General features: G+C 42.1%; 1 protein-coding gene across 1 annotated transcript; it reads right to left on the bottom strand.

The window, feature by feature from the left end:
• Positions 1-3,585: 3,585 nt before the first annotated feature.
• On the bottom strand, positions 3,586-20,435 carry utp4 (UTP4 small subunit processome component). The gene is made up of 16 exons (XM_079682890.1): positions 20,297-20,435; positions 19,957-20,119; positions 19,295-19,483; positions 19,091-19,175; positions 17,756-17,845; positions 17,457-17,668; positions 17,177-17,348; positions 16,777-16,868; positions 16,222-16,318; positions 16,043-16,107; positions 10,424-10,540; positions 9,434-9,590; positions 5,297-5,403; positions 5,104-5,199; positions 3,891-4,076; positions 3,586-3,739 (listed from the first exon to the last, which is right to left on the bottom strand). Exons 2-16 carry the CDS (start codon positions 20,113-20,115, stop codon positions 3,614-3,616), a joined length of 1,950 nt encoding a protein of 649 aa, XP_079539016.1. The 5' UTR covers positions 20,116-20,119; positions 20,297-20,435; the 3' UTR covers positions 3,586-3,613.
• Positions 20,436-20,488: the final 53 nt, after the last annotated feature.

A 20,488-nucleotide genomic window follows, 5' to 3' on the forward strand; every position in this document is an offset into this window, starting at 1 on the left:
AATTCAAAGTAAATGTATAAGTCGTCATGAACACATCTGTCCATCAGACGGAGGGCTGCTGTGCCTCCTGTCATCATTAATGGACGTCTCTTTAAAATGACCGCTCAGAGGAGAGGAGTTCTCAAACGCCTGCTGCTTCCACTCCTCTCTCCTCGGTTCCCCTCCTCGACTCGCATCTCCTGTGCGTGGGACTAAGACACGAGGATAGGAGTCGAGGAGGGGAAATTAGAAAATTGAGATGCCTTCACTCTCTCCAGTACAGGTTAGCTCTGAGTGTTAGCGATGCTTGCTAATGTAAACACAGACCATATTACTTCCAAAACACGTCGGGCATTGATTCTGATAGCGACGTTTCTGATAGGGCCGTTGGTCCACCATCCGATATGACGTAATTATGTCATATCGGTTCAGCTCCGTTGTACCCCTGTTTTTAGAGATTTGCGCACAGAGGAAAAGAGAGAGGGTTATATTTTCTGATACTTTGTGAGTTCCCTGACACACAGGTACACATATTTATGTATAAAAAACATCAAACTGCATTTTGCATGATAGGTCCCCTTTAAATCTCAACAGAGATGTTCTATGGAGTTCAAGTCAGGACTTTGAGGTATGCTTGTATACTGTTGGAATGTCCAATGACGCCCACGCTTCAGCTTCCTCACAGACGGCATGGCGATTTTTCCTAAAATGTCCTGATACTTGACTGAATCTTGCCCTCCACACACTGCAGGTTTCCAGTGCTAGAGGCAGCAAAGCAGTCCCAGAACATCACTGAGCCACTGCAATGCTTCACTGGAGGCAGGGTGTTCTTTTCAGCATGTGCTTCATTCTTCTTCCTGCAGACATACCCCTGATCCATAGGCCAAAACTCCTCTGGCATATTTATATGGTTTTGAGCATATTGGAGCCGCCCTCCTTGGGTCAGGAGTGTTGTACGACTCCTAGTCGGGGCATGCCATGGAGCCCATCACTGTTTAGAATGAGCATTACTGTGCAAACTGAAACCTCAGTGCCTGCCAGGCCAGGACTGGCCATCGGGAGGACCGGGAGGTTTCCTGATTGCCTGGACTGTTAAGTGGCCTGCTGGCCTGAGGATTTATTATAATTTTTTATGTATTGTGAATGTAACGCTGCACAAATCTGGGTCTGCCTCACACAGGGTGACTGGCTGTCTACATGATGTGGCCTGCCCACTGTAATACAGATCATACATCCAAGCCCTCGATTGGTCTTCGTGTGTCATTCAACCTCAGGAGGGTGTGTGTATGTGTGGCACGAGTGAGAGAGAGAGAGCGCACCGGTTACTTGTATTGTTGTTGTTGTTAGCATCTGGTGCTAGCTAGCTGCTCTAACGGATATAAGGAGCAGTTTCAACAACAAGTTGGAGGGAGAGCTCTCTACTGTCAGACTGAGAGGCTGATAACTATAGCTCAGTGAGGTAAAGGACTCTCAGTGTTTAGTTAACTTAGGCCACGTTTACACGGAGATGAAAACAAAAACGAACCTTAAGGCCCGGACACACCAATCTGACAACAAAGAACTGACACAGACGGACCCCGACTGTTGTGTCTCCTCGCGTCTCTGCGTCTTGGCCATGTGTCGCACTGGAACACACCGCAAAGATTTCAGGTGACAGCCAAGAAGTACGTACGAACTGCGCATGCGTGAGTGGCAATAACTCTCCTTAGCAGCAGGCGGTGTTAGTGTGCATTCGTCATTCAAAAGAGGCAACAACCGGAAGACAGACTGCGTGATACACCGAGAGAAGAAGAACAGACTGCGTGATGTAAATAAACAACAAATAGCGTGTGCGTTCCATTTTCACTCTACAGCGAGAAGCTCATGGGGCTTTCCCGAACCTGTGTCGAGAGCTGGAGTTAAATCAAATCTCAGATTTGCCTTCTTAATAGTTTGTTTGGGTCCCTCACTTCCGTTTCGCTTCTCATGCACTGATTCGCTAGCTGAACAGCCAATCAGAGTGATTTATTTTTTTCGACAGAGCAAAACCAAAACGAGTAGCGCTTCAATACAATCGACCTTTGTGTTTGTTGTCGATGTGAGGGGTTTCCGCGCGGTTTGGCTTTATAAAGCAGGCAGCACGCAAACGGTTACGTCATGACGCAAACGATGACGCAGCACCAGTCGGGCTCTGAGCGGTGTGAACAGAGCGGGAGCTGAACCGAAGAACCGGTTCCGAACCAGAAAAGCTCGAGCACGGGGCTAGAACGGGAAAAGCCTTGGTGTGAAAGGGGCATCAGTGGGTCACAAATGGTTTGGTCACCATTTATGTAAACACATATTTCCATTTGAGGGGGGAGTGATTAGTAAAATATGCATGAATAAAAATAAAAAAATGAAGTTGAAGGTTTTAAAACTTGTTAAGAGCTAAAAGCTAGTCTTTGCTGCTGCCTCAAAGAGGAGCAGGGGGGGGGGACACACACACAGGAGAGGCTGATTCAGGAGCCCAGACACACTCACACATATAAATGAACCACAAAAAAGAAATAAACAAGTTTCAATGTTTTTTCATATTTGATATGTTATGGGTTATGGCCATGTTCTTATGATTTAAATGTATATAGTTCTGTTTTATGGGTGTTTCCATAGATCTAGTCTCTTTATTCTCCCATCAAAGTGCACCAGATCGATGCATTTAACTGCAAAATTAAATAAAAAATCTTACCGGGGGAGGAGGCCCCGGACCCCCCTAGAGGATTTGAGGTCGACCCACACTCAAAACATGTTCACATGGATAGGTTCCCAAATATTTTGCACAATCTTTTTTAAATAGTAACCCCTGTCCATATGTTTGTTCTGGGGTAGTAGATGTAAAGTATAGGGCTATCACTATGGGCAGCAACGATGTAAATATGGACAAATAAATCCAGCAAAATGGCACAAAACTGGTAGTGGCCTGGCTGGGTGTATAATTCCCGGCCTGACTTATTGTCCCAGTCCGGCCCTGGTGCCTGCTGACACCAAGTCTTGCTGCAGGTGTTTGCAGTCAGTACAGGGTTTTTGACCCAAAACGTTTTTATGCAGTAGTCATTAAAAGTAGCATTTTGTGTTGAATTTTGATAAAAACCCTTGTAATATTAGTTTCATTTAACTACTTAAACAGTTCTTGTGTCATTTGTTTATTGTAAACAACTGAAAAATTGTATGTTTTGCCAATAAACTTAATGTGCAATGGGGGTGCAATAATTTCGATTGCAGCTGTACATCTACTGTTTACCTCACTGTGATTAAAGAGAAAACAGGTGACGCAATGAAAACCTTCCAGAACGTTATATCCTGTCCGTGAGGATTACAATATGTAATGCAGTGTTCAGACATCTGACTAGCTTTTTTTTCCATAATTTTTTCATCAAAGGATTTAATTTCTTCTTTTGTTTCCTCTTGCAACTTTTTTATTGTTTTATGATTACGTTTATGTTTCAGTGTTGTATCAGCCTGGTACTATCGTTCAGATTGTCATTGGCAAAACTGTGCTGTAGCTGTTGAGCATAGGACAATTAAGTCTTTGGATTACGTAAATCATTCGTTTTTTTTTTTTATGATCTCATGGGAAACCCTAGTTCAATTAAAAACAATTAACGTAGCGCTCCTGGGCTCAGTGCATTCTTACCTGGAAGTTTTTGCATATCTTAAAGGCGTGGCTGTGCATGATCCTCTCTGACTCAGGAAGACTCCTCAGTGTCATCTGATTGTAGAGCGGAGTCTTCGCTTCAGGGAGGGGCTGCACAAAGAAACAAAGAAAGAAATAGAGCATGACAACCATTCAAACCCCCCCCCCCCCTTCTTTGCCTCAGGAGGAAAACTGAAACACTCCGGGCATAGATAAAGCAACATCAACATGACAGACAGCCTTTCACTGAGCGCCCACATACCAGATTCTGGTCAATGATGCAGAACATGAACGTGTCGTGCAGGATGATGTGAGCTGGATTTTTAGGATTGAAGGCGATGTGTGTGATGGGGGTGTCTCTCTCCATCCACAGGGGGTGCAGTCCCTGTTTCTGCAGCTTCCGACTCCATTCTGTGTACTCCTTCTGTACTAGTGAGTACTCAAAGATCTGTATCATAAACAAAACACAATCCATTCCAGGGGCTGCAGGGCTCGACATTATAAATTGCCCGCTGGCCCGGAAGCACTATTCAGACACCCCGGGCCAGCATAACGTACTTTCCCGCTCGGGCCACTAAAAATATTGCTTAAAAAAAAAAAAAGGTGTTAAAGTTTATTAACGCTACAACATAGCGTTTCGTGAGGCGGTTGTCGTTGTTGGGTGAAAAGCCAACAGCTGTTTGCTGCAGAGCGCAGCGCTAGCAGGCTCCCGTGAGCGCGCTCGTTCACTCGCCACCTAACCATTCGCCAAAAGGTTTTTAATACCAGCGGTAACTGGCCAAGCGCCGGGCAAAAAACAATCTTCAAATAAAATAATGTCACCGGAGGAGTTAAAGGAGAGTGACAGGTATGAGAAGAAGAGAGAGAGAACGTTTCAGCCAGCTTGATCGATGGAGTTGGCTTCAATATGATGCCAATATAAACAAGGTCTTCTGTCGGCTTTGTACATCAATGCCGACCTATGCTGACAAGAAAGTGAAGAGTAGAAAATATAAAAAGGTATTGGCTATAGGGAAATGTCCCAGCAGTTTAGGATAATGAAGGTTATAATCTATTACATAGCCATTACATGTCTAACTCCTAATGACAGGAAGGCAGAAAGTGTATTATACTAGTAATAATAATAATAATAATAATAATAGCAGAATTTTTTTAACAATGACCACAATATAATTGTTTTAATAAACCAAATATGTACAATTGAGGAAAATGAGGAAGAACTGATCATTAAAATGTTGTAGTACAAGTAGTAATGTAGTTAGTGCATAAATTATTATTGCAACAAATGTGTTAATTTTCTTCATTATTAGTCGATGTTTTTGGACGAATCCTCTTGGGCCAGTGGTTACAATGGTAGGGCCAGTGATAATAAAATGTTACCCTTAATGTCTACCCCTGGGCTGTAGCACGTACATCTCTGTGTTGTACTTAGCAGAGCAGATACTTTGTTAGCCAATGACAGAATCACACGTTACCTGCTGGTCTGCATGCACCACCACGAGGTTGCTGTTTGTTGGGTGGATGGCTATGGCAGTGGGACATGAGCTGTACACCGGAACTGTACAATGAAGCTTCAAACACAAAGGGGGCGGGGGGGTTACTATTGTTGATTTGGCTACAATTCAAATTTGACCTATCAGTTAACAGCAAGATGGAGTTCAAACTCACCTTGAGCTTGTCCAGGTTGAACACATGGACCTGACAGTCTGTGTTTGCAGTAGCCAGCCATTTGCCGTCCTCACTGACACACAACAGGTGGACAGGCTGAGAGGAGCCTGACGACACACACACACACACACACACACACACACACACACACACACACACACACACACACACACACACACACACACACACACACACACACACACACACACACACACACACACACACACACACACACACACACACACACACACACACACACACACACACACACACACACACACACACACACACACACACACACACACACACACACACACACACACACTTATCTAGAGAGCATCGTAACAGCCATTTAGCATTGACGTGCTTCAAAAAAAGAAAATGCATTCCCCAACTGGGCGATGACCACAGACGTTAGTGAAGAGTGAGTATGTCCTGTAGCAAGGACTAGGGCTGTCACGATAAGCAATTAATTGACTTATCGCACGATAAATACAAATGAACTCGATAACTTTTCTGACCTCGATAAATTGCCGTTTACATGCTTGTTTGTTTACATAAGGAAGTGATCAACATTTTAGCCAGGCGTGCTGTGGCTGCTGGCTTGTCGCACTATGAGGGGTGGGGCTCACACACAGCCAGGTCAGGACATAATGAATAATATAGAGAAAAGCAGGAGACAACGTGTGACTTACTCGAGGGGAATTTGAAGTTGGATGGAATTGGTTGCAAAACCTAATTCCATCTCCGGTGTGGGAATATTTTGGATTCAAGCCAAATCAACGAGGCGAACCTACGGAGTTGAATGAGCCGGGCGGTGTGTCGCATTTGTTTTAAAAAGGTAGCAACAAAAGCTAGCATTACGACCAACCTTAAACTGCACCTGAAACACAACAACCCCATTCCGTGTTCCCAGCTGGGAGCAAACACGGCAGCTGGAGATGGAGAGCCCCCACCTTCCCTACAGTTTGCAATCAAAGATGCATTTGCCCGACAGTGCAAACATGTTGGTGTTCCTTGCTCGAAATCTTTGAAATACAGATTTGGATATGGCCTGTTGAGGCATCTGGGTCTTTGTATGGACAGTGGACTGTACACTTGACTGCTATTTTAAGGAGGTCTTTTTTTGCTTATGAGACAATGTGTGCTGATAATTATTTATTTGTTTGTATACAGTGGGGGAAAAAAGTATTTAGTCAGCCACCAATTGTGCAAGTTCTCCCACTTAAAAAGATGAAAGAGGCCTGTAATTTTCATCCTAGTAGGTATACCTCAACTATGAGAGACAAAATGAGAAAAAAAATAATAATTCAGAAAATCACATTGTCTGATTTTTAAAGAATGTATTTGCAAATTATGGTGGAAAATAAGTATTTGGTCAAAAACAAAAGTTCATCTCAATACTTTGTTATATATCCTTTGTTGGCAATGACAGAGGTCAAGCGTTTTCTGTAAGTCTTCACAAGGTTTTCACACACTGTTGCTGGTATTTTGGCCCATTCCTCCATGCAGATCTCCTCTAGAGCAGTGATGTTTTTGGGGCTGTCGCTGGGCAACATGGACTTTCAACTCCCTCCAAAGATTTTCTATGGGGTTGAGATCTGGAGACTGGCTAGGCCAATCCAGGACCTTGAAATGCTTCTTACGAAGCCACTCCTTCGTTGCCCGGGCGGTGTGTTTGGGATCATTGTCATGCTGAAAGACCCAGCCACGTTTCATCTTCAATGCCCTTGCTGATGGAAGGAGGTTGTCACTCAAAATCTCACGATACATGTCCCCATTCATTCTTTTCTTTACACGGATCAGTCGTCCTGGTCCCTTTGCAGAAAAACAGCCCCAAAGCATGATGTTTCCACCCCCATGTTTCACAGTAGCTATGGTGTTCTTTGGATGCAACTCAGCATTGTTTCTCCTCCAAACACGTCTAGTTGAGTTTTTACCAAAAAGTTCTATTTTCGTTTCATCTGGCCATATGACATTCTCCCAATCCTCTTCTGGATCATCTAAATGCTCTCTAGCAAACTTCAGACGGGCCTGGACATGTACTGGCTTAAGCAGGGGGACACGTCTGGCACTGCAGGATTTGAGTCCCTGGCGGCTTAGTGTGTTACTGATGGTAGCCTTTGTTACTTTGGTCCCAGCTCTCTGCAGGTCATTGACTAGGTCCTCCCGTGTGGTTCTGGGATTTTTGCTCACCGTTCTTGTGATCATTTTGACCCCACGGGGTGAAATCTTGCTGGAGCCCCAGATCGAGGGAGATTATCAGTGGTCTTGTATGTCTTCCATTTTCTAATAATTGCTCCCACAGTTGATTTCTTCACACCAAGCTGCTTACCTATTGCAGATTCAGTCTTCCCAGCCTGGTGCAGGTATACAATTTTGTTTCTGGTGTCCTTTGACAGCTCTTTGGTCTTGGCCATAGTGGAGTTTGGAGTGTGATTGTTTGAGGCTGTGGACAGGTGTCTTTTATACTGATAAAAGTTCAAACAGGTGCCATTAATACAGTTAACAAGTGGAGGACAGAGGAGGCTCTTAAAGAAGAAGTTACAGGTCTGTGAGAGCCAGAAATCTAGTTTGTTTGTAGGTGACCAAATACTTATTTTCCACCATAATTTGCAAATAAATTCTTTAAAAATCAGACAAATGTGATTTTCTGGATTAATTTCTCATTTTGTCTCTCATAGTTGAGGTATATCTAGGATGAAAATTACAGGCCTCTCATCTTTTTAAGTGGGAGAACTTGCACAATTGGTGGCTCACTAAATACTTTTTTGCTCCACTGTGTTTGAGAGAGAGAGCTCTATTTTCCAGCCTGAGTCTATTTAATTTATCGTTTTGGTTGTGCGTGATTAAATGTATTTGTTTTATTTATTATATATCATTTATATATTTGAATATTATTTCACATTTCATTTGCAATGTTGAATGAATGTTCAATACAAAGTTCTGTTTGAAAGGATGTACTTGAATTATTATGATATATTATCATTATGTCAGTGGTCTAAAATGGTCTTACAACGGTGCCGACAACATTATCGTTTATCGCAATAATTTCCGGGAACATTTATCGTCCAACAAAATTAATTATCGTGACAGTCCTAGCAAGGAAAACTTCATACAGGCAACCATTGCATAAGAACATAAATGGAAAAAGTGGATGAATTACCTACATGGAGGTGAATGCAGCAATTGTCTTTTATTTCCATAAGTAGTACATTTTCAAAGTTAGTTTGCACACATTCTGGTAATTTATTTTCAAGTAACCATGGTTTTCACTAGGGCTGCCCTCGAATAAAGATTTTTCTAGTCGACCTACTAACTAATCGTCACACGTTTATGATACATTATGATTATAAATATATATATATATTTTTTTATAACAGCATGGTACGTTGTGCTAAAATAAAACTGTAATAATTAACCTTTGAAATATAAATTAAATGTAGAGAGCGGACACAGCGGTATAAACAGCCTGGTAAGGATTCTTATTCTGTGTGCGAAAAAGCAGCGATGACACACACGGAACATTTAGTTATAGTTTCTATTATTCATATTGGAATATAACAACCCAATAAATACTACAGAGGAAACGGAAACACGGAAAATATGAGCGTCGGTTAAAAACCCTCTGCATTACGCCCTCATCATGAAATTAGAGTTTTATCCTTTTCTGAGGTCAGAATGATTATATATTATAGGTCTATATATGTTGATACAAAGATAGGCTACTACTCACACTGCTGCTGTTTTCCTCTGAGTCTGAGAAAGTAACACACATTGTGGGGATAATTAAGCTCCGTGTTTTGTTATGAAGCCTGCAGAGCTGCGCTCTGATGGTGTGGATATGGAGGAGACGCTTTGCCGTCGTAGTTTGTATGTCCTTTACTCGCTCAGAAAGATCCACACTTAGGATTTCCTGCCCGACCACATTAACTTTATGACCAGGCTCCGCTCTGAATGAAGTCTGAGGGGGTTTCCGGCTGACGCATCATAGCACATGCAGCGCAAGGATGGAGCTTTTTCTTTTTATATATAGAATTATTTTTTTCCGAAAAAATAATTGCTCGATTAAGACTTCATTAGTCGACTAGTGATTCACAATCATCATCACGCCATGTGTTGCTAATAATGACTCACCTGATTTGGGTCTGAGGGTGTGGAGGTATTTGCACTCTGACTGGTTAAGGTCAACGACTAGGACTGAAGAACGGCAGGAGGAAGCAAAGAGTTTGGTGGAGTCAGAGGAGAAGTAGAGCTGCTGCGCCGAGCGAAGGTCCTTAGGGAGTCTAGACACCTAGAGGGAGGAAGAGGGAGGGAGCTTCATCATGGTTGTTCTTTACCTACAGTATATGGACAGTCTCTACTGTTATATGTAGAGGCCATAGGCACGTTCACACCGCAGTACTTTTCTCACTTTAGGTCCGATATAGTTCCGAAATGTCGCGTTCAGACCAAAAAGAGCCGGAACGAAAATGAGTTCATGAGAACCTTTTTACCCCCTTTTCCGTCCCTGCTAAAGAGAAGGTACTTTCGTTGGAGAAAAAGGTTCCTATGTCTGATTGGCTGGGTGGAATGCAAACCACGCTCCGTAAAACTCCCAAAAAGTGTTGTGAAGCCGCCATTTTATTATCCTCGCATTAGCATTATTAGCATTAGCCCAGCGCACAAACGCAGAGAGACTAACTTATGGCAACACAAAAGAAAACATGGGAGCGGTGGAGATGAAGAGGTGTCGGGGTTCTGGCGATTTACTCGGAAGGCTTCAGTAGAAGCTGCTGGGTGGCAGTATACGCCGTGAATTTGTTTGCAGCCTGCCAGTAAACCCAAAGCAGAAGAAGAAGTGACGTCAGCAGCCTCATTTGCCTGATCCTCCCCCAGGGACTGATTCCGGTGTGAACGTGATGTGTACTTAGTTCATGAGAACTCTTTAGTTCTAAAGTTGGAAAAGTACTGCGGTGTGAACGCGCCTCATGTTCTTAAACCCATAACCAATACTTAACTGAGCTTTACATGTAGCTCAAGGCCCCAACAGTTTCTCTTGTTCAGGGTGATGGTATATCTACTATGTTAATGTGTGAGCAATAAGTCAAACAGAGAGTAGCATATGGAAAAAGTGGATGAGCTCACCTTGGTGACACTGATGGTGTTGTTCTGTAATCTGTAGAGACGGAAGCTGGTGACAGTGGAGTACGCCAGCCAGCCTCCACATGGAGACAGAGCGCTGCAGCTGATATGATCCTCGCCCTGCGGAGACAGCACGGTCAATGTCTAAATTGTCAGTTCTGGCTAAGGTGCTCGAACGACTTGTGAGGGAACAAGTAAAGGAGTTTTTATGTATAAATGATATCCTGTCTAAACATCAGTCCGGCTTCAGGGAGAAACATAGCACCATCACTGCAACAATGAAAGTGGTAAATGATATTACTAGTATGCTAGATAATAAACAGAGTTGTGCAGCTCTGTTTATTGACCTTTCCAAAGCGTTTGACACCGTTGATCATCGCGTTTTAAAACAGAGGCTACTCAGTATTGGCATATCCAGCCATGCAGTCGGGTGGTTTGGGAACTACCTCTCTGAAAGGTCCCAATGTGTTCACTTTGATGGGCTGTCTTCTGAGTGGTTAAACATTGCTAATGGTGTTCCTCAAGGTTCTGTTTTAGGTCCACTTTTATTCTCCATATATATCAACAGTTTAGGTGAAAATGTGGATGAAGCTACTTTACATTTCTATGCGGACAATACCGTGATGTACTGTGCAGCTCCCTCCATTCATGAGGCGGTTGTTAAATTACAGGCTGTTTTTAACATTATTCAGACTCAGCTCTCTGAACTAAAGCTTCTTTTAAAATGTGGATAAAACCAAGATAATGCTCTTTTCAAAAGCTAAAAAGACACCAGAGCCTGTTTTAGATATTTTATCAACGCAAGGAACAAAACTTGAAGTTGTTGCCTGTTACAAATACCTTGGTATCTGGCTTGATGACTGTCTCTCTTTTAAACTTCATGTCAATAACCTGCTTAAAAAAACTGAGGGTTAGGCTAGGTTTCTTTTTCAGGAATAAGTCCCGTTTCTCGCTTGAGGCCAGGAAAAGGCTAGTCACTGTGACCTTTTTACCTGTGCTGGACTATGGTGATTCGATGTATATGAATGCACCTGCCAACTACCTGAGCAAACTAGATGCTGCGTATCATAGTGCTCTGAGATTTGTCACAAATTGTAAAGCACTTACTCATCACTGTACACTGTATACCAAGGCAGGTTTACCATCACTCACTGTACGGAGGCTCAGTCACTGGTACACTTTTATCTATAAAGCTATGTTGGGCAAACTCCCGTATTATATCTGTTCATTGATAAAGCAGAAAGTTGCGAGCAGCTATTGTCTGCGATCGCAGGATATAGTCTTGTTAGATGTGCCAAGAGTAAGGACTGTCTTAGGTAAGACAGCTTTTATGTGCGCAGCTCCACTTGCTTGGAACAGTCTACAGGCAAAATTGAAATTGAGCATTTTTATTTCTCTGAATGTATTTAAGGCACGTCTAAATGAAATGCTTTCTGACACTCTGGGTATTTGTAAATGTTGAATATGTAAATATGATATCCTCTGTTGTTTGTTTGTATGTTGTTTTTATGTTTCATGTGGAACTAAATGATGCAGGTCTCCCTTGTAAATGAGATCGATGATCTCAAGGGACCAATCTGTCTAAATAAAGGTTTGAAATGAAATTAAATGAATGTCCTGTCATCTCAAAGATCATATATGCAGTGTGCCAAAAAGTACACGTCCCACCGTCCAGGACGTGTTATTTACAATATCGGACAAGTAGATCTTTCAATTGACTTGTCCGGTGGACAAGTGACGTTTTTCCGCACTGATTTATCGACAAATTATTGATAAATTCCATTTACAAAAGGCAGAACTCATTCGCAAATTGTACGTGTCCGCCATTGTTCGTTTAGAAATGTTAGTTTCAGTTCTGCTTGTCGATTCCTAAGGAAATGCATCTTGCCGCTTTCTGTACAGTTAGACTGGGCGGGGCGGAGCAGAGCGGGGCGGGAAGTGTAGCACAGTGGCAGGGTTGGGAAGCAAAACTCGGTTCCGAGTAGGAACAAATAACAATTGTCCGGTACCAGGATTAATAAGATTTGTGAGGACAGGAGGCGGAGCCCCGCGGACCGCAGCTCTCTCTATATGCTTCGTATCAGCTGTTCGCTGCATGGTGCAGCTCAGCGTCTCTCTCTCTCTCTCTCTCTCTCTCTCTTTCAACACACAGCGGATTCGCTGCCCGTTTCACAAGCCTCATCTTTGTCAAACTTTCTTATGTTCTTTCTCTAACACGTAATGAAGGTTATTAAGCGTTTTAGCTCATGTGTTGTTAATATTGACCGCCATTTCCTTTTATGAAGTGAAGCAGCCTCCCTTTGTCCTCACGCTGTCCTCACATCCCCGGACCCCCAGCCTCGGAGGAGCACAGGGATGTCAGTATTGTTTATGAAGCAGGGTATAGAAAGTAGCTACATTATTGAAATGAAAATACTATTTATTTACTTTTGCAAACAGTGAGCAGCTGGGCAGCTGCAGCATGTGTATTGCAGGACATGTGTAAGCATGCAAGCGTCTTTGAGTTGTAGAAAAGCGCTAGGCCTTAGGCCAGGGGTCGGCAACCCGCGGCCCTTTAAGCCCTCTGCTCTGGCTCCCTTGAGCTTAGACAAAAATAAGAAGGAAATAAAATAAAAGTACTTGTAGGACTATTTATATTTTGTTGCACGGTTGAAAATGTTTCGTATCTTGTATTTGGAGGTGATACTGTGACACATAAATAAAAAACAAAACGGTTTTAATTAGGTCAACTAAAATATGCGTCACATCCTGCTACGGTCCCGCGCGAGCGCCTTTTCTTGGAAGCACTCGCGCGGGGACCCCCGGCTCGATGAGCGAACTATGGATAAATCAAAGAAAAGTACCGGAGAAACACAGGATTTAATTCTGTGTGGACAGTTATATGCTCTCACAGCAAACGATGCTGGTTTACCGGTATGTTTGATATGTAGGGAGAAGTTGTCAAAGGTGCTTCAGCCTTTACGTATCGAAGAACAACACGGGAGAGGAAGACAGCTGACAATCTTCAGTCATAATTCAATGGGGTATGTAATTTATTTCAGAAAACACTTTTTGTTATATTCCATGGAATGCTCTTAACGTCCCGATAGCAATGAATATATCAAATGCTTTGACAATAAATACATACAAAAATTCATCTCTGGAAGCCGTAGCGCTGTAAAAAGCACGACCAATCATTTTAGCCGACCCGGCTAAAATAACTGGATGGCCTACCTGCCTGTCAGCCTTCCATCTCTGTTCCATCTGTGCACAAACTTATCTCGTGGCTTCATTGATGATGCGCGTTCGTATGTGTTGGAGGAGGGACTCTGTAAGAAAGTCTGAAGGAAGAGGCCTATTTTTTCCGGTTGTGTATTTTCAAATTCTAGCGCACTCGAGCTGGTTTCTCCATTCTTACCTACCCTACCTTTAACTCTTTTTAGGGTGCAGCTATATGTTTTATTTATTTCAAAGTGGGCCCATTTTATTAATATTTTTTTTTCCTTCAAATGTTCAGAGGACTCCCCAAGTGCTGCGTTTAATTTATTTTAAAGTAGGCCTGTGTATTATTTGTAATTCTCCTTATAGGAGTTCTTTGTTTCTTATTAGAGGTTAACAGTTGTATATAATGTAATAAATAGCCTAATAAATGCAAGAAAACTGTAGTTTTTGTCTGATATAACAATAAATACAACTTTATTAGCTATCAAGCTATGAAATATGTTTTGTTGCTCCAGACAAAAAAATGTTGTGGGAAAAGGAGCAAAATGGCTCTTTTGGTCAAAAAGGTTGCAGACCCCTGCCTTAGGCTATAAATATAATGTATTATTATTATTATTATTAGGCCTATGTGTTGGAGATGTGTGGTTGGACTGTGTCTCACAGGCAGGTTGCAGTGTAACATCAGAGGAAACAGGACCAATTGTACATTCTCAAACTGCACCATTTAGAACTAACTAAACAATGCAGAGATTATTTTTATATAATTGTATTCAATAATCGTAAGAAATTAAACAGTATGAAGTGATTTGTAAATAAGAATACAGATTTGACTTAATGTTTTCATAATTATATCTTTCTCCCAGTTTGTCATGGGACTTATTTTTACCCTCTCAAAGAACCGGAATCGAGAACCGAAAATAACCGGAATCGAAAAGCAGAACCGGAATAGTTAAAATCCAAACGATACCCAACCCTATGTGTGATGCAGTAAAATCTTACCGCTCACTTACGTTAGCGGTGTCGTAAAAACCGTGGGAAAATGTAAAATACGATGGCGAAGAAGAAGATTCCAGTGGCCCCAATTTTTTTCCATTCTGGACAAGTGGAAAAAGTTTGCCAAACTCACTTGTCCATGGACAAGTACTCTCTAAAAACTTTTTCTCACACTGATATGTATGAAAAAGTCACATTCCTTGTATGTTAACACAAACTTGGCCAACTAAGAAACGTTTAGTTGAATTAAAATGACCACCTCAAGGTTATATGCCATGAAACTGTTCATGTTCAGTTAACATCCATATCTCTCCAAATGTCATCAGTTTATTATTTTATCCTATTAGAATTATTTTGTGAGGTCAGTGAGCTTTTACACATCTTATGAAAATCCCTCCAGGTGTACTGACTGACGGACGGACAAACAAGAGTAAACAAAGAGAACTGAAGTGAATAACTGAAATCACTGTTGGACCTGTCTTACAGATGGGTAAGTAAGGCAGCAGGCTTCCACCAGATTTCAGGTCAGGTGTACATTTAAAAATAAACACATACACCAATCACCCATAACATTATGACCACCTGCCTAATATTGTGTAGGTCCCAAAACAACCCTGATCCGTCGAGGCATGGCCTCCTCTGAAGGTGTGCTGTGGTATCTGGTCGCAGGTCGCAGGTCCTTTAAGTCCTGTAATGGCGCATTTCCACTGCAGGGCCTCGCACGGCTTAGTACGGTATAGTTAGGCCTTGGTAGGCCAGGCTCACACGCAGTGTAGGCGGAGCCGTGAAGTCATCTTCAATGCGAACCACAGAAAACCTACACCAGCCGTTAGCTGTTAGCCCTCAGAGCTCACAGCTCCTCATATCTGTTCAGAAACTAGACTAAAGTTAAACAAGTACAAACCACAGACTGTCTGTGTCATGGCGAATACAGTCGCTGGTTTATTTATGTCTGTATAGGCCGTTGTTTTGAGTGTGGACGGTCGGAGCTGGGTTAGCTTAGCCGATCTCCATTCAGAAAACACGCATTTTAAAAAGGTTTTTCGTCTGCCTTCTGTCTGCAGACTTGTCAAAGCATTAATTCATGGTTTTTACTAACCAGTAAGTTGTTACTTCGGCATTGTTTTGAAACGTGTATTACAATTAAATCACGGTCAAATATGTTCATCTTGTTGTAGTTGTAGCCGCCTTGCCAGCGATTCTCTCTCTAGTTTAGCATACTCAGCCCGGTTGTTGGCCCGGAAAGAACCTGGATTTTGGCGGGCCAGAAAAACTGTGAAACAGTACCCATTAGCTGGAACTACCCAAAGTGGAAACGCAAAAAAAAGCGGGTCCCATTGTAACGAGATAATCAATGTTCTTCCCTTCCCTTGTCAGTGGTCATAATGTTATGGCTGATCGGTTTAGATACACAACATTAGTACACACCTTCCTCTTCAGCTGGATCAGCTTCTCTGGTTTCCTCTTCACAGGCAGACTGTCACCAGGACTTCCTGTTACCATAACAAATCATTACAGTATTGCAGCTGTGCAGTCAGTCCCCAACTAATTTTACTGCTTACATTATAATGTGTAACTGGTTGTGTGTGAGTGTGTGTTGCCTTCACCATGTCCATTACTCTCCCCTAGTCTCCACAGCTCCAAATGATCGGGGAACTGGAAGAGCAGCAGTCCTGCTTTCTTTGCACAACAAACCAGGCTTCTCTACAGGGAACACACAGAGGTTAGCAGGTCCTCATGGAAACATTGGCCTTTAAGATGCTATCCAGTGCATTCTAAAAATACTCACTTTCTTTTTCACAGTTTGTTAAATTGCAGATTTATACTAAAATCTTTTTCATTCATTTTTCCCTCATCAGCTGATATAGCTAAATGTTTTCAAATGTAGCTATATCAGCTCAGTCCTGGTGAAAGCCTTTCCGAATGAAAGGGTAGACACATCTTAAATATTATGATTGGAGGCACCTGTGCTACATTCCAAATGTCAGAGATAACAGTCTGAATAATAATGCCACTGTGATACTTCAGTTTATATTAAATCAATTTGCAAAAAAAAGTGATTTAATTTGTAACCTTGTAATTACCATGTATTGAATGTATAATCAATTAGCAACAGTTAAAGCATATAGCTGCAACATAACAAGTAGATGAACCGTACTTACATGTGGGAAAGCAATTTTGCGCAGTGCTGACTCCTGGGTGTTCTTCTCCACCTTGTCCAAAAGGGGGCGCACTACCAGTTGGGTGTCCATACCTGACAAAACATTACCATATTCTTTCATATTAGCGGATCACAATAAAGTAATACTGAAAAATCTGAACTGGCACCAACATGATAAGTCTCTGTTTTGGTTTGTTCATGATTTGATGGCATTATGCAGAGGTTAGGAGAGGTTCAACTCCTCTGGATGAAGCACTCATGGGGTTAAACTGAAATAATTGAAAGGATGTGATGATGCGTTTGCATTAAAATAATATTGGACATAACTTTTAATATCATACACTTTGCCTTGGATAACACTGCCAAGTTGATTAGCGTAAACAAAACAAAAAAGCACTGACCTCCAGAAACCACAGCTGTGTCGGTTTGAGCGAGCCCCCTCACATCATGGGAGTGGTTTTTAAAGGTCCTTGTTCGGACCCATTCCTTATCCTGCTGGCCAACATTAGAGGAGAGGAACTGAAACTGGACCACCGTGCCCTCTGACGTCCCGGCTACCACGCTGCTCTCGTCCTGTGAATTATGTGGACAGTTGTACGTTACTGGATCTATGGGCTGTGCAATAATACTACCTCAGATCAGGGGTTTTATTAATGTTCTAATTATTGGTTGCACACTTACCTGGGAAGAAGACAGGGCCAGAACGTCCCACTTGGTGACTAGGTGGGTTCTGACCAGAGTCCCTGTGAGTCCATCCCAGACCTGGACCTTTCCTGCCGAGTCACCGCTGATGATAGTGTGATCTGACAGGAAGGCGATGCTCCAAACCACAACCTCTCTACTCTTTGATGCTCCGACTCCTCTCTCCACCAGCAGTCTGTGTGTGGCACGGCCTGACGTGGCAGTAGAAAACAAAAAAAGTTAACAAACATGAATCTTATATGATGCTAATAACTCCCGGATGGAATGTATCTACTGACCCGACTCAGCATCAAAGATTTTTATCATGTCCATCATGCCAGCAGCTATCAATGTACCAGAGGGATGCCAGCAGAGAGAGATAATACGACCTAGAAGATCAAAGGAAACAAAATGTCTCAAAGTCAAAGACAGGGTTACAAATAAAAACAATGATTTTAAGTTAAAAAATGTTCTTAAAATGTATGTCTCATTTGATCATAACTTGTCAAATCAAGCAGCTCAATCATTGTATTATTATTCAAGCTAGGGATGTCCCAATACATGTCAACTGTAAGCTACATTTTTTGCATGGATTTCATTAATAATTTGACTAATTGTTTTTGAGTAAAACACCTGGATTGAGAAATAGTTCAATATTGCACATTACATTTTTGCGAATAAAACTGCAATATAACCAACACTAATTATTTCAAAGAATGTAAATGTAATCACAGGCCTTTTGTTATTAGGTTAGCTATGATAAAGGGTAAATGTGTGATAACATTGCTGGATACTGTCCAATGTAAGCGTATCTATTAATGCTGTCAAAATTATCGCGTTAACGGCGGTAATTCATTTTTTGAATTAATTGCGTTAAAATATTTAACGCGTGCGCAGAATGGCCCGCCCCATACATCCCACCAGTGGCAGCGCCAGGGTATGGCTGGGGTAGGCTACAGCCATACCAAGAAATGGCTTAGCCCCACCATGAAAAATGATGTTAAAGTAAGCAAAATAAAGTCCGCCAACTCGCGCCGAGTAAATTGCACAGACAGCAGTTAGTAAGATTGATTTCAGTAGTCACTTGTCTGGAAATACCGAAGACCAGAAACGGTTTTGAAAACTTTTGTCACGTAGTGATCGTCTTCTCAATAGAAAATCTTTGATAATGTCTTTTGGCCAATCAGAATCAAGATAACGGCGTGGTGTTGTTGCAGGAAGTCCCGACGGAGAATACTTTTGCTGTAGTACATCTCTATATACATCGATACAACATTACGTGTTTATAGAAATCAACACGTAATGAAATAAGACCCCACGGTTTGATGATTGATATGTGTGTGGGCTGTCTTTCATTTTGACACACAGAAAAATGTTATAATAAACATACATACATGTATGTTAAATGGATATATCCGCCTTCTTTCATTTATCTTTCCATTCCCACAACAATATACATAAAGAAATTGTATATTTTGGACATAGTTCAAATGGTGATTAATCATGATTAATACATTTTTAAGCTGTGATTAATCCGATTAAAATTTGTAATCGTTTGACAGCCTTAGTATCTATATATTTATACAACTGCCAGTTGAAGAGCAGAAATACCTCTGGGTCAGTTTGAATCTTACCCTTTTGCCTGTCGAGGTTTCTTTGAAACTGAATCCTCTCTTCCAGTATTTCAAATATTTTCACTGTCCCGTCTTCACAACCAACCTGGATTAGAAAACATTAAGTCAATTTATTATCGACTTCGAGCAAGTTCACCACGCTGGGCGGAAGAACATTAGCATCAGGAGTAGAGTAGATGAAATATCCACAAGGTGCTGACTGACCGCGAGCAGTGTTCCCTGGCTGTTGCTGCTGATGCTCCAGATTGGTCCTCCATAGGCCTCCACTGTGTACCTGGGTCTCAGGTTCTCCAGGTCATACTCTGTGATCTCTCCATTCAGCCCGGCACTGAACAGGCGCTGACCCAGCCAACACAAAGCCTCCGCAGCCCGGCCGTCCTGCCCTGGGATGACCTGTGGATCAACATCAAAACATGTTGAAAGTGCATGGAAAGAAAAGTGGAACTGAAGATGAAGCCCTAAGGGTTCGGAGCTTTCTTTAAAACACCACCGGCTGCCTCATTTCATTCATTCAAGACAGTTTGAATGTTAGTGCTGTTCAGTTGTTGTTTCCAGACAGAGTGGGTCCTGTAGGAAAGTCCTTTTAAATTGTCTATTGTTGTTACTATATAGTTGTTATTGTTTTATTCTTGTTTATTTTTACCTTTTATTTGTGTTTTACTTATTTTATTTGAATATTGTAATACCTGAACACACTCCTGCTACTGTAACTAAATAATTTCCCAATTTGGGATCAAATAAAGTACCTATCTCTCTATCTTTATGGTTTGTGAGCACTGAGCAAAGTTGTGTTTTTTTGTATTTTATTTATTTCTCTGGACAAAACATTGGGCTGGAGGGGAAAGCTGTATTTTAGTGCAGGTTACCTTCTCTTGGAAGTAGTTGTCCGCGAAGTTGAAGATCTCCAGAGCTCCATCAGCCCGGGCCACAGCCAGCCGCTCCGTGCGGGGGTTAAACGCCATGGCTCGGATAGCAGTGGGCATGTAGTCGAAGAAGCGAACACGGTGCACCTTGAACTCAGCCATTTTACTTTGAGGAAAAACGCAAGACTGTTACAGCTAGGCACGCGACAGCAAAACAAAACCGTAGAGCTGTCCGTTACAACACACACACACCTCACAGGGAGAAACACTGTCAGTAAAAAACAAATAAAGCTCCGTTTAACAGTCATAACTCATAATAACATCATAATAGTATAACAATTACCTGCAGTTTATCCTCACAGTGTCTACACTTTCTGAGCTATGAACCCCACGCTGGAAAACACCCGCAGCCACGTTGTGGACCTATGAACCGGAAACGAATTTGACAAACACACTGCACAAACCGGAACGACGTCATCACACTGACAGCAGGAAACCGGTGGCGGGAAATACTAGCAGATTATGATGCACATAC

The sequence above is a fragment of the Notothenia rossii genome (assembly GCF_949606895.1).
Source record: "Notothenia rossii genome assembly, chromosome: 5".
Taxonomy (NCBI): Eukaryota; Metazoa; Chordata; class Actinopteri; order Perciformes; family Nototheniidae; genus Notothenia; species Notothenia rossii.